This window comes from Bubalus bubalis, chromosome 2 (genome assembly GCF_019923935.1).
Source record: "Bubalus bubalis isolate 160015118507 breed Murrah chromosome 2, NDDB_SH_1, whole genome shotgun sequence".
Taxonomy (NCBI): Eukaryota; Metazoa; Chordata; class Mammalia; order Artiodactyla; family Bovidae; genus Bubalus; species Bubalus bubalis.
In genome coordinates this window covers 18864020-18891631 of record NC_059158.1, presented here as the reverse complement: position 1 = coordinate 18891631, position 27612 = coordinate 18864020, and the positions used below count along the sequence as shown (strand labels likewise).

The 27612-nt window shown below is 41.9% G+C and overlaps 1 protein-coding gene across 1 annotated transcript; it reads right to left on the bottom strand.

The window, feature by feature from the left end:
- Positions 1 to 736: 736 nt before the first annotated feature.
- Positions 737 to 21141, bottom strand: NRSN1 (neurensin 1). Its single transcript, XM_006072354.4, has 4 exons — positions 20991 to 21141; positions 19233 to 19305; positions 13748 to 13945; positions 737 to 2384 (listed from the first exon to the last, which is right to left on the bottom strand). The coding sequence occupies exons 3-4, from the start codon at positions 13934 to 13936 to the stop codon at positions 1986 to 1988; spliced, it is 588 nt and encodes a 195-aa protein (XP_006072416.4). The 5' UTR covers positions 13937 to 13945; positions 19233 to 19305; positions 20991 to 21141; the 3' UTR covers positions 737 to 1985.
- Positions 21142 to 27612: the final 6471 nt, after the last annotated feature.

Here is a 27612-nt window from a genome sequence, read left to right as displayed (position 1 = left end):
GGGAGTGGGGGTGTAGTGAGAAGTTTTATGGTAAGGGTTCAAAGAGGGTGTGATCAGCTTGTGGACATTCTTCTAATGGGTCAGAGATGAGGGAGGAACCGTCAAAAAAACCCAGTAATGCAGCTTTGGGGGCAGGGTCCTGGTTCCTCCTCAGTGAGTGAACGTTGCTCAAGTCGCATCTGACTCTTGGATACACATAACAACACCTATGAGCTGTTCTGCAGATACTGAAACCTCCACCAGTTGGGAGAATTTAGTGGTATATTGCCCACAAGCACTAGAGACTTGTGGGCAATATAAGCACTGGAATCAGAAGGATGTATTTTTCATTCTGGAGGCTCTTAAAAGTCAAGTCTCATTCTTGAAGATTCCTTGCTACACATCATAGAAGTCAACATGGAAAACCTCACAGTGTTACCTTGAACAGGTGCCTGGGAGCTTGAATGAGGCTTCTGAGAACACAAGTAAAATGGCATTGCCACAGGAAGGAAAGAACCCAAGTAAACTAGAACAGTTTCTCCCAAATGTGGCCAACGATCCTTGTGAAGGATGCTGATCTGCCGCCTGTTTGATGCTGGATGATGCAAAAGAAACCATGTGCACAAGAGCACTAATTGCTTCGTTTATTCTTCCACTTCGCCAGGGGACCTGCAGAGCTCACTCAGCCTCAGAATGGAAAATCACACGTTGGAGACAAAACAGCCGCACCGAAGGAATGACAAAGCAATTCGGGTTCTGCTCGTTCACATGTTTTATTTATCCAGTGAAGGAAGGAAAAAACAAAAAGACAGAATTCGAAGGTGGCACAGGTTCTGAGAGGGTCTCAAGCTCACGTGTTCTGTTTTCCTCAGTCTAATTTAAATCCACAGACTAAACAGAAGTGCAGAGGGATGAGATGAACACTTTACAGGAGAAAAAAGTGCCTTTTTCGAGAAAAAAAACCCTCTTAAGGTTTATATCTACTCAGGGGGTTTCTTAGTGGAGGATGGCTTACTTTTGTCTCTATAAAAATATGACAGCATTGTATAAACTGCTGGGGCTGGATATTTAGGAGTAGGTGGCATGAGGATCCTGACTTGGCAAGTTTCTGGGAGTCCAGATCTGAAAGAATCCCACTGTGGCGAGACCACAGGAGCGCTGTAAACATCCTTGGTCATGGACACACAACGACACACGGCAAAACGAGACATCACAGACCAGGACCCCCATTCTACAGACGGGGAAACTGAGGCCTGGGAGGTTAGGGGCTTTCCCCAAGATCACGCAGCTAGTTAGTAACAGGAACTCAAATTTCTTGACTTTTACTTCAGTGCTTTTGGTCACTGCATAGATTCTCCTAATAGTAATTTCTTTCCCAAGACTCTAAATTTGGCAATTTGAGCTCTTTAAGTGGAAAAAACTGGAGAAAACAAAACAAACAAAGAAAGGTTTATGGAGAATTCTGAAGTTTGTTTCTGATCTTAAGGACTCATATTATGTTAGAGCTAAAAGACCAAGGTTGGGGGTCAAAATCAGGGAATTTGATTTTTCTATGAACACACACGACAATATCTTACATGTAGTGAGACCAGGAATAGAAGGCAGCACCACACGGGAAAGGCTAGAAAATTAGAAAAAACAACACAAGAAAGTAAAATGGACCACGTTAGCCATTGGTAGGCTGGTCTGAACTGTTGAGCGCTTTCCAAGAACACGGAAAATGTCACAAAGTCACACTGTATGAGAGAGGAGGTCCAGAGAACTCCTGGTGGGCACCCAGCTGCACCTCTTTAGGCAGCTGGGTACATGTGCCCACACTGACCCACTGCGTCAAGCGTCCCCAGGGCCACTGAATGGAATGAGCCTGAGCTCAGTCACCACTCTGCCCACTGCCCAGCACAGCTCTGGGGCAGATCAACGCCAAAGCCTTGTCATGTCCCAAACTGGCCTGCTCCCTTGCAACACTGGGTGTAAATTAGAGAGGGGAGGGTTGGGTGGAAAAGATTTCAGGTTGCCGCTAAGGGCTGGACATTGTGAACCCTGGACAAAGTGACTGGTATCTTTGTTTCTCCTGGGCCCGGAGCTCTTGTAATGGGCTGAGTGTGGACCTTGATGTCTGCGATTCGCTCTTTAAACCTTTGCTGAAGGAATTTCTCTTCTTTGGAGTAGCTTTTTGCGGACACCGACATCAGCAGGCACCCTGCCATGGATGTGCCCCCGATGCAGAAAAGCACGGCGCCCGCCAGCTTGCACATGTCAAGGGCTCCATTAAACTGGACAGCGTGCGTGTCCACCACCACGAAATTGGCCTCGCCAAAGGCTTCGATTTTGGGGGGCACAAGAAAGCCCACTGCCAGGACAGTCAATCCGAGAATCACGAAGACTGTGCCCGAGATGAGTCCGACCTAGAGAAAGACATAAATAAGATAGAGTGAATGTGGTACTTCAGCTCTCTAGGGCAGGGCAGGTCTTGTTTGAAAGGAGAGATTTTTCCCAGTTGGAAGCCTACATAATTTTCTTTTTAAAAAAGAAGATGAAAGGAGGACTTTTCTGATTTTGATACCAGCCAGGTGCTGCACCACTGACTTGATTTTTCCTTCGAGTTTTCTGTTTGTCTGATGCTCTGCAATTGGCAAAGTCCCTTTGGCTTATGTTGTCTCCTTTGGTCTTGAGCAAGAGAAAAACAGCCCCATACCTAAGAGCTGGCATCACTCTACCCGCCAGAAGCTGGCCTGGGACCCCCATGGGTGCCATGTAGTTCTGTTGGCACAATCAGCCTCACAGAACCTCAACATCAGACAAGCTCATTCTGTACTCATGACGAAGTGAGACAAACCAAAACCACTTCATAATTTTGTCTAAGCACAGACAAAAACAAGGTCATTTACAAACCAGAAAGTACTATGTTCTTCCCACCCTGCATAATATAAATGACTGTTGATTCTTTACCAATTACAGTTTTATTTAGTCTCACTCTAGTCTGCCATGGAGAAGGAAATGGCAACCCACTCCACTATTCTTGCCTGGAGAATCCCAGGGACAGAGGAGCCTGATGGGCTGCTGTCTATGGGGTCGCACAGAGTTGGACACGACTGAAGCAGCTTAGCAGCAGTCTGCCCTTGGGATAGATAAGATTTATTATCTTATACCTAATCATAGAATTGTCCCTCCCACAGAGTCCATAAGACTTATGGACTCTGTGGGAGAGGGAGAGGGTGGGAAGATTTGGGAGAATGGCATTGAAACATGTAAAATATCATGTATGAAACGAGTTGCCAGTCCAGGTTCAATGCACGATACTGGATGCTTGGGGCTGGTGCACTGGGACGACCCAGAGGGATGGTATGGGGAGGGAGGAGGGAGGAGGGTTCAGGATGGGGAACACATGTATACCTGTGGCGGATTCATTTTGATATTTTGCAAAACTAATACAATTATGTAAAGTTTAAAAATAAAATAAAATTAAAAAAAAAAAAAGAATTGTCCCTGATAATCCAAAGTAAACTCTGGCTCCTGTAGACTCTTCAGTCCCCCATGCCTACCCCACCCTCCTCAAATCACCCAACCAAAGCCCACACCCTATAATCCTTTCTCACATTCTCTTATTGAAATGCCCTTTGGTGTCATTTTCTCTCACTGTGATGAGCCATACACTCAACTTGTTCAACACAGAAGTGTGTTCCTGGTGATTTTGGCTGGAGGCCATTGACAGTGTGGAACAACTCACCCTTTCTCCAAGTTGGTGGAGAAAGAACCATGATTACCAGTTAAAGGCAAGGGAATGTAGCCTCATGGAGGGTAGGTCACTGCCCCAAGGAGGGACAGGGAGGACAGGTAGTGAGTAGCACAGGATGGGCTAGAAGCCACAGGTCAGACCCCCAGGCCAGTGTTCTTTCTCCTCTAATATGTAGCTGTTTGGACTTTACTTGTGCAGAGGTTGAGAAACGTAAAGAGCAGCAGATGGAGATGAAACTGCATTAGCTCAAGTTCCAATAAAATGTAACCCACTGAAGATGGAGAGTGATATACCATTTGGTGGTTTAAGCTCAGAGGTTTGGAATGAACAGACTCAGGCTTGGATTCCAGCACTGCCAACTAGTACTTGAATCATAGAAGGAAAGCTACTTAAACACTCTCGTTAACTTTCCCATTTATAAAATGATAAATGATAATAGTACCTACCTCATAAAGTTGTGAGGAATAAATGAGACCGTGCATGAAAGCTTTCAGCCCTGGGCCTGGCTAAGTCACGCATTGCAATAAGTAGCTATTACTACTATTATTTGGAAATGTGCCTCTTGTAAAATTATGCTACATTGGCAAGAGCATTGCAACAATCTGTCAGTACTTGGGATAAAGAACAGCTAATATAGCTTATTTTTTAAACACATTTTTCATTTCCTTCTGTTCCTAATTGCTTTTAGTTAGAATAACAAGGTTGGAAAAATAACCAAATGCATAACACCATTTAATCTTGAACATCTAAAGTATATTTATCTAACTTACTTATTGTAATTCAAGGAAATACACCTTATTAGATACTTCTTTAGTAGAAAGTTGGGATAACAGAAGGAAAACATTCGCAAATCCATCACTCTAACAAAGACGGGAAGAGAGCTAATGTTAGTGAGCACTGATCATGACCCAGGCACTGTGATTTTCACTTAATCCTCACTAGCGTCTCATGAGATGTAGATATTTTTATCCCTATTTCACCTATAAGAAACTGAGGTTTATAGGGTTGAAGAAACATAGTTCAAAGTCCCCTGATTAAGCAGGTGGTGTGACTGGACTCTACCAGCTCTGTGTGACTTCTAAGCCCCACTTCCCACCTTCATTCTTCCATGAGACTTCACCAATTGATATTTTGTACATTGCCTTTACTATTTTTTAAAAAATTACAATAGAGTTTGTCACCATATATAAACAAATTTCCATTATGTAATATTGTAAAGAAACTGAAAAAGAAGAGTCAGTCATCTGAAAAAAAGTATTCTACATAAGATAAAGTATTGCAGGAAAAAATTGGGTTGTAAAATATCACATTTTGGATGGCTTTCTACATTTTTCCAAGAATGGTGGCAAATCAATTCACCTTCAAAGACTAACCGTTATTTATAATGTTTAAAAAATGACTCATGTTGGAAAATTCGGAATGCCCAAACTAAATTAACTTAAATATCCATGGTGACATGCTTCATATGTCACTAAATTACCTCCCTCCTCAAGAACTGGCACTAATTCTCCAAAATTGAGGGCAGCAAAAACGTATCCATCTTCGTTTCTAAGGTTCTTAAGAGCAAGGGAGGCCAGGGCGCTCCGTCTTCTATTTCTGTCCTGTCTCTCTGTAGCAGTCAGTCTAGTCTTGCGCCCAATAAATATTCCTGACGGACTAACTTAAACCACCAGACTGCTGAACTTGGAGCCAGGTGATTGATTCTCAGAGAAGTTTGCTCCTCAACTGAGCAGTGTTTTATAGATTAAAATCCACTCTTGGAATATCAGTCAGAAGCTAAAAGGCAGATGATGCCTTGCAGATGGCAGAACTGCTCACTTCAAGAACTGGAAAGTGGCTGGCCTCCCTGAGCCTTGCCCCTGTCCCTGTTATATCAGAGGATTGGAGAGAGAGGCTTGCCATCTGTGGAGGGGAGCATGACGTAATGAATAGCACGTAATCCCCAGGATTCTGAGGGTGCAACCCGTGCAAGTCTAATGAGGATCTCCAAAAGAGGTGCCCAGAGAGTGACTCCAAACCTGTTCAAACACATCAGGAAGAGCTTGGGGTGGTAGACATGAAGGAGAAACACAGAGAATACTTCACTGAGAGTGTCAGAGTAGTGAGGAGGAATACTGAGATACATCAGTGCAATCCTGGTGCCATCTAAGCGTACTGAATGGAATAAGGACTTTGGAGTGATGCCATACAGTATCAAAAAATTTGTCTCTGGACACGGCTCTGACTTGAAGTAGTTCTAGGTCTAAGAGAAAAGAGGTTCTATTAAATAAAGTTTAAGAAAGGCAACACAGGCTTTTCTTTTAAAGGTTCCAAGAGAGTAAACAGTGGAAACAGTGTCAGACTTTATTTTTCTGGGCTCCAAAATCACTGCAGATGGTGACTGCAGCCATGAAATTAAAAGACGCTTACTCCTTGGAAGAAAAATTATGACCAACCTAGATGGCATATTGAAAAGCAGAGACATTACTTTGCCAACAAAAGTCCGTCTAATTAAGGCTATGGTTTTTCCAGTGGTCATGTATGGATGTGAGAGTTGGACTGTGAAGAAAGCTGAGCGCTGAAGAATTGATGCTTTTGAACTGTAGTGTTGGAGAAGACGCTTGAGAGTCCCTTGGACTGCAAGGAGATCCAACCAGTCCATTCTAAAGGAGATCAGCCCTGGGTGTTCTTTGGAAGGAATGATGCTAAAGCTTAAACTCCAGTACTTTGGCCACCTCATGCGAAGAGTTGACTCATTGGAAAAGACTCTGATGCTGGGAGGGATTGGGGGCAGGAGGAGAAGGGGACGACAGAGGATGAGATGGCTGGATGGCATCACCGACTTGATGGACGTGAGTTTGAGTGAACTCCGGGAGATGGTGATGGACAGGGAGGCCTGGCGTGCTGCGATTCATGGGGTCTTAAAGAGTTGGACATGACTGAGCAACTGAACTGAACTGAACTGAACTGAAGAGAGTAAACCAGCTCTGTTTGGGGTCATGCAAAAGTCTTGCAGGGATGCTGGGAGAGGGGCTGCCCAGAGTAGCTGGGTGCCGTGGGATGGTTAAATCCACACCCCTAGTGAGAGAGAAGGGCCTCTCCAGGAAATGACACACTGCCTGTAGAGACAGCAGCAAGGGCAGTTTTCCCTGGAGAAGGAAACGGCAACCCATCCAGTATTCTTGCCTGGGAAATCCCATGGACAGAGGAGCCTCATGGGCTACAGTCTATGAGGTCACAAAGAGTCGGACATGACTGAGAGACTATACCCAAGGGCAGTTTTTGTGCTGTGACTTCTGATGACTCTGTTGACTCTGGGGAGGAGCGGTGAAAACCCAGTCTCTGCTGCTGGAAAGGAGGACTGGACAGGGAAGAGAGCTCGGATTCCAGAAATTCTCCTGTTGGGGGCCGCGAGCCAGAAACTGCTGTTATTTTGACCAACGTCCCCTTCGTTGTTCCGTCTGCGAGCTGATGAGATCTGAAAATGCAGTTTACTCCAAGAAGCAGGGCTGGCAGCAGGAGCAAGGCAGCTGTTCTGGCAGAGAGGAGGCAGTCATGACTGTTGGAAGCCAGAACCAGCGTGGCAGGGAAGAGCAGCGTGTGGGGGAAATTGCTGGATGGAGCTAAATGTGAAAGGAGCCATCTGGATTTGAGGTAAAATCCAGAAGAAGCACAGCAAGAGTGGAGACGGGCCTTCCTTCATCCTCCTCTGCTCTGAGGGCTGCGGCTGACCTCTCCTTAGCAGCACCTGAGCTCAGAGTGGTGTCCCCTGCCAGACTGATGGCAGATTCTAACTCATCTGGCCTGACCCTCTTGTAGGGACACTGAGCTTTACAAAGCAATGACAGATGCCAGGCTGGGATCCAGATCCTTCCATGTAGGCCTCACCTGGTACAGTTTCCACAGCCCTCCTGGGCAGTGGGATCCCCCGCTAGTTCCTCTAGCTATGTCCCTCCGGCCAGTTAGCACATTCGATCACTTCCATCTTCAAAAGCTATTCCAGAACCCTGCATTCCCCTCTAGCTACTGCTTGAATTCATTCCTACCCTTGGCAGAAAAGCTTAGTCCTCTACCATTGCACTGAAACCAGTTTCTCTGAGGTCACCGATGACCTCCCAATTGTCAAATCCAATTTTTCTTCTCCATGTGTATATCCTGTAGTCATTGATTTTCAGCACTCAGGCTTTCTTAAGACCATCACCAATGGTTTTCCCTGACACATTTCTCTCCTGCGTCCACATCTACATCTTTAACGACTCACTCTAACCTGCTTTGCCAGAAACTCCTAAATTATTGGTGTTCCCCAGGGTTCCAGCTCTGACTCATATTGCTTACTCAATATATTCTCTCTAGGGTTTAATTTTGTGGCCACAGTTTCAACTCCTACCTATATACCAATGGCTTCCAAATCTCCAACTCGTCTAGATTTCTCTCCTGGGCTGTAGCCCCATATTTATGATAGTCATTGGGAGGATTTACACAAAGATGTCCCAAAGGCTCTTCAAAGCCCAAATATTCAAAATGATATTTTCTTCTTTTCTGCTTAATTTCTCTGCATTCCTGCCATCCATCCATTCACTGAGTCCTTCCTCATGCTGGTAGTCAATGGACAATTAAATCTTATTAACTCTACCTCATAAGATTCTCTTGAATCTTCTCTCTCCATCACCACAGCTGTGCTAATGGTAACAGAGCACTATTAACTCTCGCCCACGTCATTGCAACACCATTCTGATCGTCCCCCTGGCTAGGCTCATCTTTCTTCATCCATTTTTCACATGCCATCTGAGAAAAATGCTTTTTAGAAAATAATACCACGTGGTTTCTCTTAAGGGGTTTCCTTATTCATTTTAAGCAAGACTTTGAAAAGAAATCCAAGATGTAGGTTTAAATTCTGATTTAAAGAGGGGGGAAACTGGAGAGACTGGGACAGGAAGGAGGGGGGTCTAGGGAGATGGTAGAGGTACCGGGATCATTTTCACTTTTACTAAGTCTGGGGAGGAAACAGTCTTGCCTTGTACCTGCCCATTGCTGTTGAACATCCTTTGAAAGTGAAGGGCTCAGACTCTTTGCGACCCCATGGACTATAGCCTACCACACTCCTCTGTCCATGGGATTTTCCAGGCAAGAGCACTGGAGTGGGTTGCCATTTCCTTCTCCAGAGGATCTTCCCAACCCAGGGATCGAACCCGGGTCTCCCGCATTGTAGGCAGACGCTTTACTGTCTGAGCCACATCCTTTGGGAAATTTCTAATATCAGCTGAGAAGGAGGAGGATAATCCTAGGGTGAGGCAAGAGCGATTGGGGTGAGAAGACTGCTTCCATTAGTTCACACCTGCTGTACTTTGGCTGTTTGCTGCACAATGATAATGGCAGCAGTCTTAGTCAAGGTCAAGTGCAAGGATGAAAAAGAAAAATTCCACGCCAGCCTGTTAGGTTCTTGGCCAGAGGCAGTGGGTGGCAGGGGGTAGGTGGGACAGTGTCACACAGGTTTTTGCAGACAGCAGCGGTTACAGGCACTGGGGAGGTGAACAGTGCCAGAGGCAGTCAACGCAGGCATCTAGAATGTGAGGCACAGAGAATGTGTATAACACTGTGTGTGTGGTGTGGTGGTGGTGGGGTGAGGCTGTTTGTTCCTGGTTGTGAGACAACCTTCCCAAGACAGTCTTGATTTATTACCTTAGCCTCTCACTGTACTCAATCAAGCTGGAAGGTTCTGGAGACATTTCTACTTCACAGCCTTTCAAAGTCTCTGTGATCCAGCTCTTGTTACAATGGATTGTAACAATCTCCGTGCACAGCCATCTTCCTTATTTGACTGTGAACTCTGTCAGGTCAAGGCTATACCTTATTCACAAGCAAAGAAGTGTCGTGTTCACAACTGAACCCAGAGCCTTGCGCGTGGTGGACATATAAGTATTTGTTTTTTTTAAAAAAAGAACAGCATTGTGGGAACAAGGTTATGTCGATCCATGGATAGAGCAAAGTTTCTTAAGTGTTAGACTCTTTGGGACTCCATGGACTGTATGGACTGTAGCCTTCCAGGCTCCTCTGTCCATGGACTTCTCCAGGCAAGAATACTGGAGTGGGTTGCCATTTCCTTCTCCAGGGGATCTTCCCAATCCAGGGACTGAACCCACGTTTTCCTGCCTTGTGGGCAGATTCTTTACCATCCGAGCCACCAGAGAAGTCCCATAAAGTTTCTATCTCAGGCCCGACTGATTCCAGTCTCCATTCTCATTAAGCCCCCTCCCATTGCTGCCCACACTCAGGAGCTGGCTCAGCAGCAGAGCCCTGCTGAGGCTCTGTGAGTGTGGCCCCAGTGAGAGACCCCTGTGGCCTTAGCAACGCTATAGTGGAAGAGGGGTCAGGGGGAGCCCACATCTCGAACTACTTACAAGATGCAGTTAGAAATGAAAAAAAAAAAACATAAAAAAGAATCATAATGGAAACATGCATAATCAGTGCCTTCTCTGTGTTGATACAAAGTACTTCACACATTCACTGGCAAGAGTTCCCTTATATTCCATAGGAGGCAACCCAGGAGTGGCTGGTGTATTCCCTTGGTAGAGATGAGGTCTCTAAGACAATCCATTCTTGGGTATTTCTGGTTGACTGTAAGCTTCTCAAAGCCCCATCTAGTGTTTTATGATTAGGATGTAAGTTTAGGATTTGGATTTTGCTGGCATATAACCTCTATGATGCCATGGATGCTTGCTCGGCTTTATTCTCTGAACTAGGTCCAGTACAATAGGGAACAAGTACTTTTGGATCCTGTTTGTATAAAACAGAAGAGAGAAAATACTGAAATCTGAATTCTGGGGTTGGTAATTTACTGAGAGTTCTTTATTGTAAATCCATACCCATATATTATTTGATGGATTTATAGCTTCACAAATCATATAACCACTAGTGCTTTGGAACCACCAGCACTTGCAATATTCTGTATGTCAGAGGCATTTTAGGCTCTTGGCACAACAGACCTGTCAGGCAAATATTTGTTTTTTTGACACATAGAGAAGCAACCACCCACTTATCTGGGTAAATACAAGATGTGCCAAGCTTGGCTGTGTATTTCACTGGTCCAGGCCAGTACCGATTCCTCAGAGGTAACACTTGTACAGAATAAAAATGCTGGCTTGACCAATTCTAATACAGGGAACCTGCCAGTAGTAAGATTTTCAATCAACAGAGGTCTTGGGTAAACCATGGTAACAACTATATTACCCAATATTTTCCTTATTAACTAAATTTCCAGTTTTATTTCTATTTCAGACCTCAGTGTTCCATATGACATCTGATAATAGGAGCTAATACATTAAATGCTTATTGAGTACCTGCCAGACATTGTACTAAGCTCTTTTCATATGTTATCTTACTTAACTCTTACAAGTATGTGGTAGGTATTATATGTATCACTGTTAGAGGCTCATTAAGGTCAAGTTTCTCATGTTCGTGCTTAGTCGTGTCCAACTCTTTGTGACCCTATGGACTGTAGCCCGCCAGGCTCCTCTGTCTGTAGGATTTTCCAGGCAAGAATACTGGAGTGGGTTGCCATTTCCTCCTCCAGGGGACATTCCTGACCCAGAGACAAAACCCACATCTCCTGCATTGGCAGGTGGATTCTTTACCACTGAATTACCTGGTATAATAGTTATAGCTATTAAATGAAAAAATTGAGATTTGAACCCATGTCAGCTGAGGAATGGATGTCTTTGAACTGTGGTGCTGGAGAAGACTCTCGAGAGTCCCTTGCACAGCAATAAGCTCAAACCAGTCAATCTTAAGGGAAATCAACCCTGAATACTCATTGGGAGGACTGAAGCTGAAGCTGAAACTCCAGTATTTTGGTCATTGATGTGAACAGCCGATTCACTGAAAAGTCCCTGATGCTGGGAAAGATTGAGGGCAGAAGGAGAAGAAGGCGTCAGAGGATGAGGTGGCTGGATGGCATCACCTATACAATGAACATGAACTTGGGCAAACTTCAGGAGATGGTGAGGGACAGGGAGGTCTGGCGTGCTGCAGTCCATGGGGTCACAAAGAGTCAGACGTGACTGGGCGACTGAACAACAGCCGAGGACAGAGTCCATGCTCAAAATCATTACTTTGTTAACTGCCTCTTGTTGAATTCTATTGCCAGCACACTGGAGGTTTACGTCAGTATCAGTGTCTAAATTTCTGTGATATTTTGGGAGAAAGTTGGGGATGATTGGAAATCTCTAAAACGCAGAATTATAGACTGGAGGGAATCTGAGGCATCATCTAAAGCTGAACCTTCTCAGTAGCCCTTCCTACATCCTTGTCCTTTTCCTGATTTATAAATGTTGGAACATCCGATGCCTTCTTCTCTTTTATGTCTGTACTCTCTTCTTGGATGACCTTTTCTAGTCTGGTACCTTATATACATTCTATAGGTCAGTTACTTCCAATTCAGGAGCTGAAGACTGGTATATTTAAATGCTTCTGCAGATCCCCACTTGCATGATTAATAGGCACCTCCAATGTGGTGGTGTTGTTTAGTTGCTAAGTCGTATCTGACTTGCCAATGTAGCAATGCCAAAATCAAACTCTTGATTCATCACCCATCCCACTGCTCTCCTGGTGTTCACCATCCCAGTGAGTTATAACATCATCCACTAAAGATCTCAGGCTGCAAGTCTTGAAGTCAGGCTTGACTCTTCTTTCTCTTATGTCTAATTCACCAGTGTGTCTTAACAGCTGGCCTTCAAACTTCATGTTCAATCTGACTACATTTTACCATCTCCATTAACACCATCCTAATCTAAGCCACTATTATCTCTTGCCCCTGGGTACTTCAATAGACTCTTAAATAATTTAGCTACTTCTATCTTTGTGGTTCTGTAATTTATTTTCTGTGCTATAGCCACAATGATCCTGCTAAAATACTGGTCAGGTCGCATCACTCATCTACTTGAACATTCAGGTGGCTTCTTGTGTCTCTCAAGGGGAAAGCCAAAGTCTTCACAATCACCTCCGAGGCTCCACACAAATCATCTGTGTCCCGTCATTTTTCTGAAATTGTCACCTGTTCTTTCTTCCCTCTCATTCCTCTCCACCCAGACTGGATCTCTTGTTATTTTTCAAACACACCAAACTTATTCCCATTTCAGAGCTTTTGGACTTGCTATTTTCCCAGCCGAGAATGACCTTCAGCCCAATAATTTTATGGTCTCCTCCCTCAGCATATCCTGGTATTTGTTCAAAGGTCATCTTCTTCGAAAGGCTTTCTGTGATCAGCATAACTAAATATCAGTTCTCTATCCTTCCCTAGCCTCTTATTCTGATTTAGTTCTCTTCATAGCACTTGCCACTATTATTCTTGCTACTTGCAAGACTAATACTTGCTACTTTCTACTATTATTGTGTGGTTTATTTGTTTATGGTATGTTTTCCATGATAGATTGTAAATTTTGTAAGGGCAGGGACTTTTTCTTCTCCCATTTACCGCTTTAATTTTCAGCACTTTGCAACTTTTTGAATGGAGTAGGTGTTCACTAATTCATACTGATTGACTGAATTTCTTGTCTAGCAAGGCTCCTACCTTTCAAGGAAGCTGAAGCTCACAGAACTTTATGACCACATATCTAGTAGAAGTAGGGCAGGTAGACTGACCACTGTTTTATGCCTCAGCATTAACTCTCTCCAGTACCCAACTATTTCTTTTAATTATTATTGTAACTTTTAAAATGATACCATCCAAACCTGCAGGGGAGGCTTAAAGCATGTTTTGTCTTTGAATGGCTTTCATAGTTGGTGAATTTATGTGGCACATTAATAACAGTAGCAAAAAAAATAATGATGGTGATTATACCTATTTACATTTCACCTGAAAATCAACAACTGTGCTGTGTTTAGAGGCTTTCTTCCCAAGGTTTACCGTCTCCTTTCCTAAGGAAGAAAACTGCACTCAGTATCACCAAAAGGAATGCACATACAGAGTCCCAGACCTCTCAGCTCTCTGCAGCTGAATTACTTACCGTATGAAATGACTTCTCCATTTCCTGAGTTAAACCCATGCTCTTTACTTACCTTCCAGAATACTGAGCTCCACCTGTTGGGTGATCTCTGGATCTGGAAATCATCCTCATACTCCCAGATGGAAGTGGTACAGTCCTCATAAAACTGGTGCAGGTAGGACCGGACTCCGTAGCGCTGGTGCCTGGCCTCGGTAGCAGCCTGTGCCTGCCTGGACCCACAGACGTTGCTGCAAGAACTCATCCTTCTTGGCTGGAATGACAACATCCACAGGCATCAGCCCGATGAGCTCTGGCCTCAGGATCAAAAGGCATATTAAAGGTAAGAACCAGGTCGAATAATGTCAGCCTAATTGAACAATGCTCTTTTTCTGGGCAGAAAAGATACCTTTAAAGACTTGTCTTTCTTACCCAAGCTGATCTTCTTTACTGAATGCAAAATCACCCCAAACACTCAATGACCAGAACTGGTTCTCCATAAGTGAAACGAGACATTCACAGTGCAGCACACTTGCAAAAATTTAAGCAGGAAGCACGTGAGAAATGCAGCAAGGAAGCTGAGATTTTCAGGTGTCTTGACAAGAAAGCTTCAATCTCTTAGAATCCAGTAGTGTTTACACTTTCATGTTAAAGAATTAGGCAGGCACTCTCACTTGATACAGATGAAATTTGTCTTGGATTGTCCTCTTCAATGCTTTACCATGTTCCCTTGTGGAAGCTACCTGGTGTTACATAGCAATTTGAAATTCTGCCTTTGGATCTCATGTATCTTCTTCTAACAATTGACAAGGTGTACAGAAGCTTCATTAAAAAGTTGCTGAGCAATTTATGCTTCATACTTTATTAATCACAAATGGCTTGGTCAATAATTAACACCTCACTGACTGTAACTCCAGATATTTCAGGCATTATTTGTTGATCCATCTGATCACATGGGATGCTAGAGCATAATGTAGAGAGTAGACCTACTTTTTACTATTTCCATTTAGTGTCTACTATAAATAAAAATTCACGTAACTGTTTAATGAAACTAAGCTCTGGGTAGGTTGTTTAGGATGCTGCCTTCTTCAGATGGAAATTTCAATTTAATTTGATCTAATTTGACCTTAAAGAGAGGCATTTGGTTATTAATACATGGCAAAAACAAACAAACAAGGAATTACTGAAGGACAGAAATTTTGGTAAGAGAATTCTCATTCTGTTGTTTCTTTGGTTTTCTGATCTCCATATAAGCAGATCAATAGGTAGCTGGAAATGTGAAATACTTTTTTTAGATTTTTCAATTATCCTTTAGATGGTTTTCCCTGGGTGGGCACAGTTTAAAATCTAGATGGCTTTCCCTGTCTCACCCTGACAAAGCAAGGAACAACATTCAAAGGTATCTTCCTACTGGACCAGGGTTTCTCAGGGCCTATGTTATATAATACAATAAAAACTCACATTAAGTGTTTTCAATTACTTGTCATGAAACCAAAGCAGTATTGTTTATATACAAGAAAAACTTAATCTAAAATTCTAGCAAGTGTTCCTGTGTGGCCACTTAGTTTGGTTGGATATAATGATGGGGCTAAAACCAAAGTTGAACCAAGGGATTCACTGACCCATAGCCACAAAGTGAACTCTGGAGAATAGCTTGCAACTGTGTGCCCTCAGCCACAAGTGGGATTTGGCTAAAAAATTGTAGTCAAATTCAGGAAAATATGGCCCTGATCGTAGAAAAATGATGCAAACAGGTGTCACTGATGGTGACTGATGACCTCATCTTTTTATGTGTTGGTCAGTGTTATGCTCAGTGCCTGCCTTCCAGTGGCTTCATCCTGTCTCAGGTCCAACTACCTTCTGAAGAAATCAGCCAGGAGGAGAGAGCAGGGAAAGAAATTTTTTTGTGTGTGTGCTTACTTTTTAACATTTCAGAAGGATATTATTTTGTAACAATATCAAGATTTCAGAGTGTATTTTGCCTGATTAGAGCAATAACATCTAATGGACCAAATTCTTTTGTTAACCTAGATTTCATATTTTAAATGCTAGGATGACCTCTTCAGTACCTTTTATTTCATGCTTATACAATGAAGATGATTAATAAGAGCCTATTAGTGATATAGAAGTAGAATAATTTTAGAGGCACTTTCTTCTAAGACATTCTAATAAACTTTCAGTCAAGGGAAGAAGGGATTAGTATTACTAAGTCTGCTTTGTCATTGAGGAAATTGAGGCATAGAAGAGTTATCTACTAAAGGTTATATGAGTCAGGGAGTAGATGAAAGATGACAAAACAATAAACGGGAGTATGGATTGATTAATAGATTTGCATAATCAGAACCAGCTCATACAAATACATATGTTCAGGTTTTCTATAAAGCAGTAGAGATTTTAACATTAAAAAAGGCCAAAAATAGATATGATAGGTATAAAAAAAAGTCCCTCATAACAGTAGTAAGGGTTATCTTCCTTTGATGCTGAAGTGGTCCTTTCTCAGGATTTAGCTTTGGTGCAGAGCAGGACTTTGTGACATACTGGAGTCATTCCCTGCACAGCTTGTTTCCAGAGCACTAGGTTAAATATTTCTGCTTTAGAGGATGAGACCCAGCAGTCCAACTTGGCTAAACACGATATGGGTAACATCATAAAAGAGAGAGAAGAGGTCATAAAACAAATGCTTTTGAGCCTGAGTGATAGATGGCTCTATTCTAAGTCAGAATGGATTTTCAGTGATGTTAGATACATTTCAGAAGAGAAATCCCAAGGAGTCTTATTCTCTTCTCTGGGCATACAAAGTACAAGGACATGGCTTTGACGGTGACAACCACACAGAGCAGAGAAAGGGTTCTAATGCTGGTTCTTGATTTGCAACTTACTGGTATTGACATCTTGGGCAAGCTTGGTAACCTCTCTGGGTTATGGTTTCATCATCCTTAAAATAAGATGGCTGGACCTGATGACCTCTAATTCCTTCTAGATGTAGTTTTTTCAGGAGTCTTTGGCCATGAATTTACACAATGAGTTGATTTTTGTTGGATAAACAACTAGGTTTAGGGATTTCCCTCCTCCTCCCAAGTTCTGAATGATTGGTTGTTAGAGTGGTTTATTATCGTATGCATGAAGCTTCAGTTTAAAAGAGTGTATAAGCTACTAGTTAGATTAGTTACTTGGTATTCAAGAGACTGAACAGTTGTGTGTTTGTTTAATGTTATTTCAGTAGAGGTAGTCCCTGGGTTTCATACATCTTTCCAAACATATAATTTGTTGGGATTCACTCTTATGGGAGATGGATCACTTGGTAGAACATGAATTTTAAAACATAACATATTACAGTAGAAATTTTGCACCTACAAAATCTCAACAGAGAGTTATATTCCTCATAGGAAAGTCAGTAACTTTTTGTCCTAGTATAGAAAATGTCACAGTTATACCTGGTTGATTGACACCTCCAATATTATAAAGAGGATACACAAGATCATTTCACAACATCATTTTAAAAGCTGGGTGATGATTACATGATAAAGTAGGATTGAGAAGAAAGTGATGGTATATGCAAAGGCACTTTAGCTTGTCTTAGCATTTATTTAATGAGTAAGGTTTCATGAAGATTCTGGTTTGTGTTTCGATAGGTATAGTAGCGTCAGCAAAAACAGTAATGTTAAATCTATGGCTGTTGTTAAGTGATGGATCCTGAAGGGGCTCCTTTCTCTAGAGAAAGCTTTAACATCCCAGGAAGTGTATGAATAGGGGAGGTGAGAAAAATATTCTCTGATAGTGTATTTAAGTGAGTCCTTACGAGTATTCATTTCATTCACATTCTAGAGAAGCCTGCTGCATCCTCACTGCCAGCATGGCCTTCATGATGGAGAACAAGCAACACGAGTGTCTGGTTACTTGGTCATCTATGGAGTGGGAACTGCCTTCATTCTTCCAGAAGGACTTTCTGGGTGTGGATAAGTGAGGATACATCCATAGTCTTCTTCTTTTTCTTGTATATGGTATCTATCTTAACTGTTGTACATTAAATGGATATTCAATTCTTAGCAACATATCCTACCTATTATATACCAGGGACTCATAGAGACAGAAAAATCATTCCTTAACTGCTCTCACTCCCCAACTCTTCTGAGAGGCTTTCAACAGTGAGCATGATAAATATCAGCCTGCTATCACTCTCTATCCCCTTATCTAGAATTGTTTCTCTTCATAGCACTTGTTATTACCAGTCCTCTGTGATGTGGTTTATCTGATGGTCTGATAGACTGTATACATGATCAACTGAAAACTTCTTGAGGCCAGGGACATTTTTCTATCCTGTTTACCATTTTGAAATTTCTTGGCACAGAGTTCTAGATGAGTTGGTGTGCATGATGGTCTGAGTGGTCCTTGATTTTTCATTCCTCGTTTCCTTCGGTGCTTTTAAAGCACTAGTTATATGCTAGATTAGGGGAGACACTGGTTACAAAGATGAGTGGAGCACACATTTTGCTCTCAGTTGACCCTTGGGCTAGAAGAAGAAACACTTCTGAAGTGGTATGTGCAACAAAATGGGCACTGAAACGAGGTATTTACAGCAGTAAGAAGTATAAATACTGAGAATCCCTTGAATGACTATTCAGCTAACAAACCCATGCATGTGTTACCATGATCCTTATGTGTGCCACTACATTAGATACCAGTTCTTGGAAATTTGAATTTCAGTCTAATAGGAGCAGTTACTTTTTATTTTACTTGAAAAATGTTTACAGTCATGAAAATAGAAATAAGGTTTTATGCCTCATGAAGCCTTAAGAATACCAGAGATTTTATATTACTTGTCTTCATGGTCTCCTCGAGAGGAGAGGCAGAAAATTGAGGCCCAAAAAGGATGAGTGTTTTCCCATGGCTCTATGTGTGAGTCAGCTGTGAAGCCAGGCACAGACCTTGTTCTTTTTATTCTCTTGGAAAGATCATTCAATTTTTTCGTACTGTTTTTCTCTCCCATAAAATCATTCTGAGATAATGAGAGTGAAGTTCTCATTAGAGCCACTTCTGGGCCACAGATGCAAGGTATAGGTACAAAGCTGATTTAGATAATTTATCCAATACCACAGCAAAAGGTCAATTCACTTTAAAGAATCAGTTAGACTCAGAATGGATGCAGGATGGCATGAAAGCCTGCTAACAGCTTTTTACTTTCAAATCAGGCATTCTGGAATTATATAAGCATGAACTTAAAACTTGAAAATGTGTTTCTACTAATGAATGATGGTTCATTCAGAGATACTTCATTGTCCAGGGACAGTGGTAGAGATTGTGGCTCTCCATGTTAATTTTTATTCCTTCTAAGTTAGTAGATTAGCAGTCACTCTTATAATTTTTAAAGGGGGAGGGGAGATAATGATATGCAGTTATCTTATGATCTTTACCTCTTTGAGATGTATTTTTAAGTTAGATAAAATAAAGTCCCAAACCAAAATGAGCAGAGCAAAAGAATCCATATTCACGCTAAACTTCTTTATCGATGTGCAGATCACAAGGTGCTTACCAATTTACATGTGACAAAGTTTGAGTCTTACCTTTGAAATACTCCTCTTCCTCTTCTTGTTGTTTACTCTTTGACCTTTCCTTTTAATGGCTCATTCTTCAAACCTAGTTAAGAATAAAAATCTCTGCAGAATGTGATCCAGATAAAAGTCTAAATTTCATAAGTCATTGTTATAACTTGTAAGGAATCATTTAACATCGACAAAAACATTGACAAAGGACTTCCTGTTCAAGAGCAGAGATAGTTTTTTTCTTTTTAGAAAAGTACAACATATTTTATAACTTTTTAATGGGCTCTCGTGAGAGTTTATAAAGGAGATAATGTAAGTAAAAAGGACTTTGTAAACTATAACACATTATACAAATATATTCTTATTTTGATATAATTCTATTCCATGCAGTCAATAATACCAACTAGACTGACCCACTTGTGTTTTACAAATTCTAAAGAAAAAGATTACTAACTTCCGATAGAGACTCCAGACTTGATCTCTTTGGTGCCTGTTCCATTATAATGTAAAATAATCTTATAGCCATTGTGTTTTTAATCTATTTACATGCATTTTAGACTTTAAGGCTCTTTGGATGATTTACTCAAGAGGTCGATTTTTTTACTCCTATATCCATTTTCTTCCTATCATGATCATTTTACTTTTCATCTGCCTAAGAAAAGCAGGTGCCCATGCAAGATTTAATTAAAAAGCCATTGCCAGCTCTAGAGCTATTGGTTTCCTACATTACTCTAGTCATGTGAAAGAAAATAAGAACTGGGGCGGTATTTCTCAAGAGGCGTTAAGAATTCTTTCTGATGAACAGTTCCCCATCCATCTTCAGGAGAATCTCAAAGGCTTGAGGTGTGTAAGCATGGCTGAGGCCTGAAAAACTGTTTTCAATATTTTCCTGGTTCACTTTGTATGTACCATGGCCAAACCAACCTTCTTCGAGACATTAGTTTGTCCTGATATTTTATTGTATTTCTGGGTCTGGATAAGTAACAGAAAACAAGTCTGTCTGTCTTTCGTCTGTGCCTCTCTCTCTCATTAAATGATCCTTCTTTTTATCTGTCGTCGTCCTCTCTTTCTTTGAAAAAAATTGACTCCACACATGCCCTTCACCAGAGGCTGGCCTGGTCTGGAGCCCAAGGAGCTGTTCAAGGTGCTGAAAATATTTCTGCTACAGAGCCAGGAACCAATTAAGTAAATAAAAGCTGTTCTGCTGTTTTCTTTGAGGTCATCAGCTTTGGTCGGACCCGCACCCAACGCCTCATTCTAACAAAACAAAGAAGTAGATGCTGAGATCATATAAAAAAACTCAAACATCTTTAGATAAGGCGAAGGAGAGGAAAGGGCAAGGAGTGGATACATTCAGCCTGGAAAAGAAATCAATTCAGCTTTGCAAACCCCCAATACATTTATTTTTACTCTCATCTAATATTACAACTTTTCTTGTCTCACGGGAAAGAAACTCCTGAGTTCACCCTGTATACCTCCCAAATTCTTACATAACATAAACCACAAACAGCCAAAGAATGGAGTTGGTTACTTCTAATTTGTACGTATTGGTGGATTTTAACATGCATGGATTTCATAGAGATTTGTGCCCATATAATAAATGTAGTCGAATTAGGTGTGTGTGTGCGTGCGCGCCTGTGTGTGTGTGTGCGTGTGTGTTAAAGACAGAGAATATGAATATTTGTGCATGAGGAGAGAGAAAGGAAAGAAAAAGGGAGGACAGGGAGAAAGACAAATCGAGCCTAGAAAACCTCACCCCTGGGCTCCGCAAGGCTTTACCTGCCCCCTTGCGATCCCCTGACCCGTGGAGCAAATGCAGCCAGTTAGCCGCAGATCTCTCGCTGGGGTCCCATCGCCGCCGCCGCCGCCGCCGCCGCCGCCGCCGCTCCCGCCTCGCCTAACTCAGCCTGCGCGTGATTGACAGCTGGGCGTCCCGCGTGCCCGCGCAGCCGCTGCCGCCGCCGAAGGGGCGCGGATGTGCAGCGAGTGGGCGGGGCCTGGACTGGCTAGCCCTGCTTCCTGCCTGCGTCCCGAGTCTGGTGGTCCCTGGGCCTTCTGGAAGGCGGGGTCCTGTGCCTTGTGCAAGCGCGGGCCCGGGCACCCTCTCTACCTTGTCCAGTGTTCTTCCCCTGCACAGCACCATGAATGGACCTAGCAGGCTCCACACGCGTATTTTTTTAGATGGTCGGAGAGGCAGACTCACACCACCCCCATTGGTAGAGGCTTCTCCGGAGCCTATTTTTTTTTTTTTTTTTGTCCTTGATGAGACACAAGGTGAGGAACTGCGCGGCTGGCGAAGCTTTGCCCACCTGAAAGAACCTTCTCACTTCTGTCAGCGGTTGGACACTTTCAGTGTCTCCTTTTGTCCCTGACCCAGGGACTTACGTGGATGAGATGGAAGAATGATGAGGAAAATGAATTAAATGATGATATTTAAGAAAAACACACAAATACACTAAGGCAAGCACCCTAGAAAATTACCTGTGAGCACCACAGAAAAATGTGTGTAGGTGTGGGCAGGTTAGCATATAAATACAACGACCCCTGCTTCATGAGACTTTCTGCAGACCCCTGGTAAGTGGCCTATGATGAAAATGATCACTAAAATAGTTAATATTTGCACAGCCATTCTACATGTAAGATAACATCCAATATTTGCACAGTGTTTTCTATGTCCCTTTGGATTTCTATCTGAAGTGACCTGAATCAGTGAGATAAAGTAAGATATCAGTTACATATGCCAAGATGTCCTTAAAATGTGACTTATCAGCATTATTTTGCCTTGTACAAACCATGGTTTTTATTTATCAGCTTAACAAGCATTAGAGAACAGAGAAGATAATTTTGAAGCAGCTAAGTGTTCACTTCAAACATACTGCACAATTTCCCTGAGTTATATTACATAGAAACATTTACCAGTGAATATCTTATTAATTCATTATTCAACACACATTTATCGAGTGTCTGCCATTTAAAGCACAAAGGGAGAGATACAAACAGAAGCATTTTGGAAAGTCACAGAGAAGAGAGGTCAGGTGAGGTTGCAGACTCCTTGAGCTGTTTTCCAGAGGGAAGCTGTGTTTTGGCCTCAGCCTGCCTTTGTAACCTTATATTTCACGGCTTGCCTTCCAAGTTCATTTCTCATCTCACTGAACATATTCTGTGTTCTTCAAGCACAGCGTGCACCTCCTTCCTTCTCTTTATTTACTTCAGTGGTTTTCTGTGCTTCCCCCCTCATATCTGTGTCTCCAAGTGCTGCCCATTTGGTCCTAGCATGACCCGCATCTTTTTCATACAGCGTTCTTTGATACACTTGAGTACGATTCATTGTTCTTTATTTTGACTATATATACACACATATATGAAAATCTCTATCCTTACCTGTCTTGTACTGATACGTTTATTTTTGCCTTGCATTCAGTTCGGTTGCTCAGTTGTGTCTGACTCTTTGCGAGACCATGGACTGCAGCATGCCAGGCTTCCCTGTCCATCACCAACTCCCAGAGCTTACTCAAACTCATGTCCATTGAGCTGATGATGCCATCCAACCATCTCATCTTCTGTTGTCCCCTTCTCCTCCCGCCTTCAATCTTTCCCAGCATCAGGGTTTTTCCAATGAGTCAGTTCTTTGCATCAGGTGACCAAAGTATTGCAGTTTCAGCTTCAGCATCAGTCCTTCCAGTGAATATTCAGGAACTGATTTCCTTTAGGATTGACTGGTTGGATCTCCTTGCAGTCCAAGTGACTCTCAAGAGTCTTCTCCAACACCACAGTTCAAAAGCATCAATTCTTCGGTGCTTAGCTTTCTTTATAGTCCAACTCGCACATCCATACATGACTACTTGAAAAACCCATAGCTTTGACTAGACGGACCTTTGGTGGCAAAGTAACATCTGCTTTTTTTTTTCTTTTTTTAATTTAATTTTATTTTTAAATTTTACATAATTGTATTAGTTATATGCTGTCTAGGGTGGTCATAGCTTTTTTTCCAAGGAGCAAGCGTCTTTTAATTTCATGGCTGCAGTCACCATCCGCAGTGATTTTGGAGCCCCCCAAAATAAAGTCTCTCACTGTTTCCATTGTTTCCCCATCTATTTGCCATGAAGTGATGGGACGGAATGCCATGATCTTAGTTTTTTGAATGTTGAGCTTTAAGCCAACTTTTTCACTCTCCTCTTTCACTTTCATCAAGAGGCTCTTTAATTCTTCTTCGCTTTCTGCCATAAGGGTGGTGTCATCTGCATATCTGAAGTTACTGATATTTCTCCTGGCAATCTTGATTCAAGCTTGTGCTTCATCCAGCACATTTCATATAATGTACTCTGCATATAAGTTAAATAAGCAGGGTAACAATATGCAGCCTTGATGTACTCCTCTCCCGATATAGAACCACTCTGTTGTTCCATGTCCAGTTCTAACTGTTGCTTCTTGACCTGCATACAGATTTCTGAGGAGGCAGGACAGATGGTCTGATATTCCCATCTCTTTAAGAATTTTCCACAGTTTGTTGTGATCCACACAGTCAAAGGCTTTGGCATAGTCATTAAAGCAGAAGTAGATATTTTTCTGGAACTCTCTTGCTTTAAATGATCCAATGGATGTTGGCATTTTGACCTCTGGTTCCTCTGCCTTTTCTAAATCCAGCTTGAACCTCTGGAAGTTCACAGTTCATGTACTGTTGAAGCCTGACTTGGAGAATTTTGAGCATTGTCTTGCTAGCGTGTGAGTTGAGTGCAGTTGTGTGGTAGTTTGAACATTCTTTGGTGTTGCCCTTCTTTGGGATTGGAATGAAAACTGACCTTTTCCAGTCTTGCGGCCACTGCTGAGTTTTCCAAGTTTGCTGGCATATTGAGTGAGGCACTGTAACAGCATCATCTTTTAGGATTTGAAACAGCTCAACTGGAATTCCATCACCTCCACTAGCTTTGTTCGCAGTGATGCTTCCTAAGCCCTGCTTGACTTCACATTCCAGGATGTCCAACTCTAGGTGAGTGATCACACCATCATGGTTATCTGGGTCATTAAAATCTTTTTTGTATAGTTCTTCTGTGTATTCTTCCTACCTCTTCTTGATATCTTCTGCTTCTGTTAGGTCCATACCATTTCTGTCATTTATTGTGGCTATCTTTGCATGAAATGTTCCCTTGGTATCTCCAATTTTCTAAGACATCTCTAGTCTTTCCCATTCTATTGTTTTCCTCTATTTCTTTGCATTGGTTACTGAGGAAGGCTTTCTTATCTCTCCTTTCTATTCTTTGGAACTCTGCATTCAAATGGGTATATCTTTCCTTTTCTCCTTTGTCTTCAGCTTTTTTTCTTTTCTCAGCTATTTATAAGGCCTCCTCAGACAACCATTTTGCCTTGCATTGGCATTATTTATATATCTATTTACTCTCCCTTGTTATGCTTGTAAACTCCTAAAGCAAGGATTTACCCACCATCCACTATGTATATGTCTAGTACCGTCAATTTTTAAAAATTGAGTACTCACTAATGGTAAATGAATAAATTAGTGAATGAGTGATGGGACCTGGAGATGAGCCTTGACAGGTTGATGTGTTTTGGATAAATGGAGGAGAGAAGAGAGTGTTGTGACAGGCTTAGGGAATAAAAAAGCAGAAGATTCAGCTTGCAGGCTCAGTTCTCATATTTGTTCCTGGGATGTAGGATCCTTAGGAGGATGGAGAAGGGGCTCCATATAATTTGTTTACTCCCTGATGAAAGGCAGAGCCTCCAGCCACTGGACACTTTGATGGTGGCCTCAATTGCTCCTGGGTTGACTGCAGCCTGGTCAGCCTCTGTCTGCCTGGCAGTGAGCCCGCCCCACCAAGGCCACAGTGTTCGTACCAGGCAGTAGCTTGTGATTAGTATGCTCTCTGTGTTCCTGGACAGAACAGATGTCTTGTCTGCTTTTTTCTGCTTCACCATGATGGCAGGTTCCCAAGGATCAGGATCCAATTTCACATTTTCTGAAATCCTGGGCTGAAAAATTCTGTTTGGTCAGTTCTGAGACCCAGCCTCCCTCTTTGCGGGAAATCTTTACAGATTTGTGTGGACAGAGGGTGCAGCAGTACTTAGCCTTGAGTGAGTGGGGGCAGGTGACAGGATGGAGAACTCTTTCAGATATTTTTTTTCTCTTTCAGATAGTTCATTGTTCGCATATAGTCACACCTTGAAGATATTGCAGATTTGCTTCCAGCTTATTGCAACAAAGCAATTATAGCAATAAAGGGAATCCTAGCAATGTTTTGGTTTCCCAGTGCATGTAAAAGTTATATTTACATTATACTGTAATGTATTAAGTGTGCAATAGCATTGTATCTGAAAATATAAATAATTTTTAAATGCTTTATTGCTGAAAAATTCTAACCATCATTTGAGCCTTTAGCAAGTTATAAGTTTTTTGTAATAGTAACATAAAAGATCACTGATAATAGATCACCATAACACATGTAACAATAATGAAAAAATTTGAAATATTGCAAGAATTGCCAAAATGTGACACAGAGACCCCAAATGAGCAAAGCTTGTCAGAAAATGGCGTTGATGCCCTTGCTTGATGAAGGATGGCCACAAACCTTCAGTTTGTAAAAAATGTAATTCTGTGAAGCACAGTAAAGGAAAATGCAATGAAATGAGAGGTATATCTGTATATAGACACAACTTACTTTAAACTTTTATTTATTCATTTATTTGGCTTCCCCTGGTCTTAGTTGTGGCATGCTGGCTCTCTGATCTCTGCGGCGTGGGGGAGCTTTAGTTGTGGCATGCAAACTCTTAGTTGTGACCTGTGGGATCTAGTTCTCTAAGGATGGAATCTGGGCTCCCTGGATTAGGAGGGGACGTCCCACAAGGGAAGTCCCACAACAAACTCTTGTACATTTATTTTGTCTCCTAAAACTTTACTGAATTTATTGATCAGTTCTAACATTTTTTTTTTTTTGGTAGAATCTTTAGAAGTTTATACAAGATCATATCACTCTGAAACAAAGACAACTTTACTTCTTCCTTCCCATTTTTTCCCTCTATTCCTTCCTTCCTTCTTCTCTTTCTTTCAGTTCTAATAGAAACTGATAGTTTAATTAGTGCTTTGAATTCTTGGAGAAATGAAAGCATGCTTGTATAATGTAAAATGCCTAAGTGTGTGTGATAGCTTCATTCTCCCAGCTTACCTTGGCTCCAACTTTGCTGGTTGCATGCACAAGCCCTAAAAAAATGCCATCTAACTAAATGACAGACCTTGTATAAAGCAGCTTCTCTAAGTTCCAGAGGAATCAGTGCCAAAGGCTTCCTCTGTTTCAGATTGCTGTCATGGAGACAGATAAACATAAGCTAGGTGTTTTTCAGCAGGTGTCCAAATACCTGGTGGAATACTTGGTCCTCCAAAATGTTCAGACAATGAAAATATAAAACCTATTTCACAATAAATAGCAATTCAGTTAGACTTTGGGGGAGTAGTGGAGAGTCAGTGATGTTAAAGTTTCTTGGGAACACATTTTAAAGAGGAGCTCATCAGGGATGACTGGAGGGACTTTTGCAAGAGTTCCTCACTAGCTAGAGACAAAACTTTAACTAAGACCCACGCCTCCTGATTCATAATCTACTTCTATTTCCACTGCTTCCTGGTGTGGTATCTGATTCATTCCACACCCAAGGAGGAGGAGGTGTCATTAGTCATCGTTTGCCCAAGGTCTGCTTGAACCCGCTGTAATAACAACAGTATAAGAAAGTTATGTATCACTGTGATGAGGCCCATATGCCCACTGAGACCCTAATGGAGAAACGGGACTTTGGAGGGATGTCTCTTCTATCAGGAAGCAGCAAATCTGAAGAGCAGTGTGATTTGCACAAGTTAGAAATAGTGCTGTTAACTTGGCCTGTCAGAAATAATGAATATGGCGCATAATGTAATCCATTCAGGGTCCCCTGGTTTCACAGGCTCAGAACTTGAATACTGTATTTTTGAAATAACGAAGAAAGAGTATTGTGACTTCTAAAAAATATTTTGAGTTTCTATCAGCCTAATTTTCCCAGGACTGAGGAGTTATTTCAGCTGCTGTAACTGCCATTCCACCTTTTGCCAGATGGCTCAAAACATTGGCATAAGGACCACATCTTTGGGGATATTTAAATAGTCTTACAGTTGCCTAATCAAATATGTGTCAAAGTAATATTGCTGGATACTGCCTAGAACCTTGGCATTAGAGAGAATGGTAGAGGACTATTTATTCTTCTTCACTACTCAAGTGGTGGCTTGTAGAAATCCATCGAAACCTAAGATTCATTCCTTCTCGACTTAAGATTCTATGCTCTTTAACATATTTTAATGAAATCTCCTTTATTCTTAGCTCTAATTATTTTCTTCCTTGCACTAATATTTTATTTTCTAGGTCTTCCTTTT

Coding starts and splice junctions, on each gene's coding strand:
- NRSN1 (XM_006072354.4), bottom strand. CDS start 13,936: ATGAGTTCTTGCAGCAACGTCTGTGGGTCCAGGCAGGCACAGGCTGCT. Junction 2,385..13,747: donor GGAGCTCAGTATTCTGGAAG/GTAAGTAAAGAG, acceptor GTCTTTCTCTAG/GTCGGACTCATCTCGGGCAC.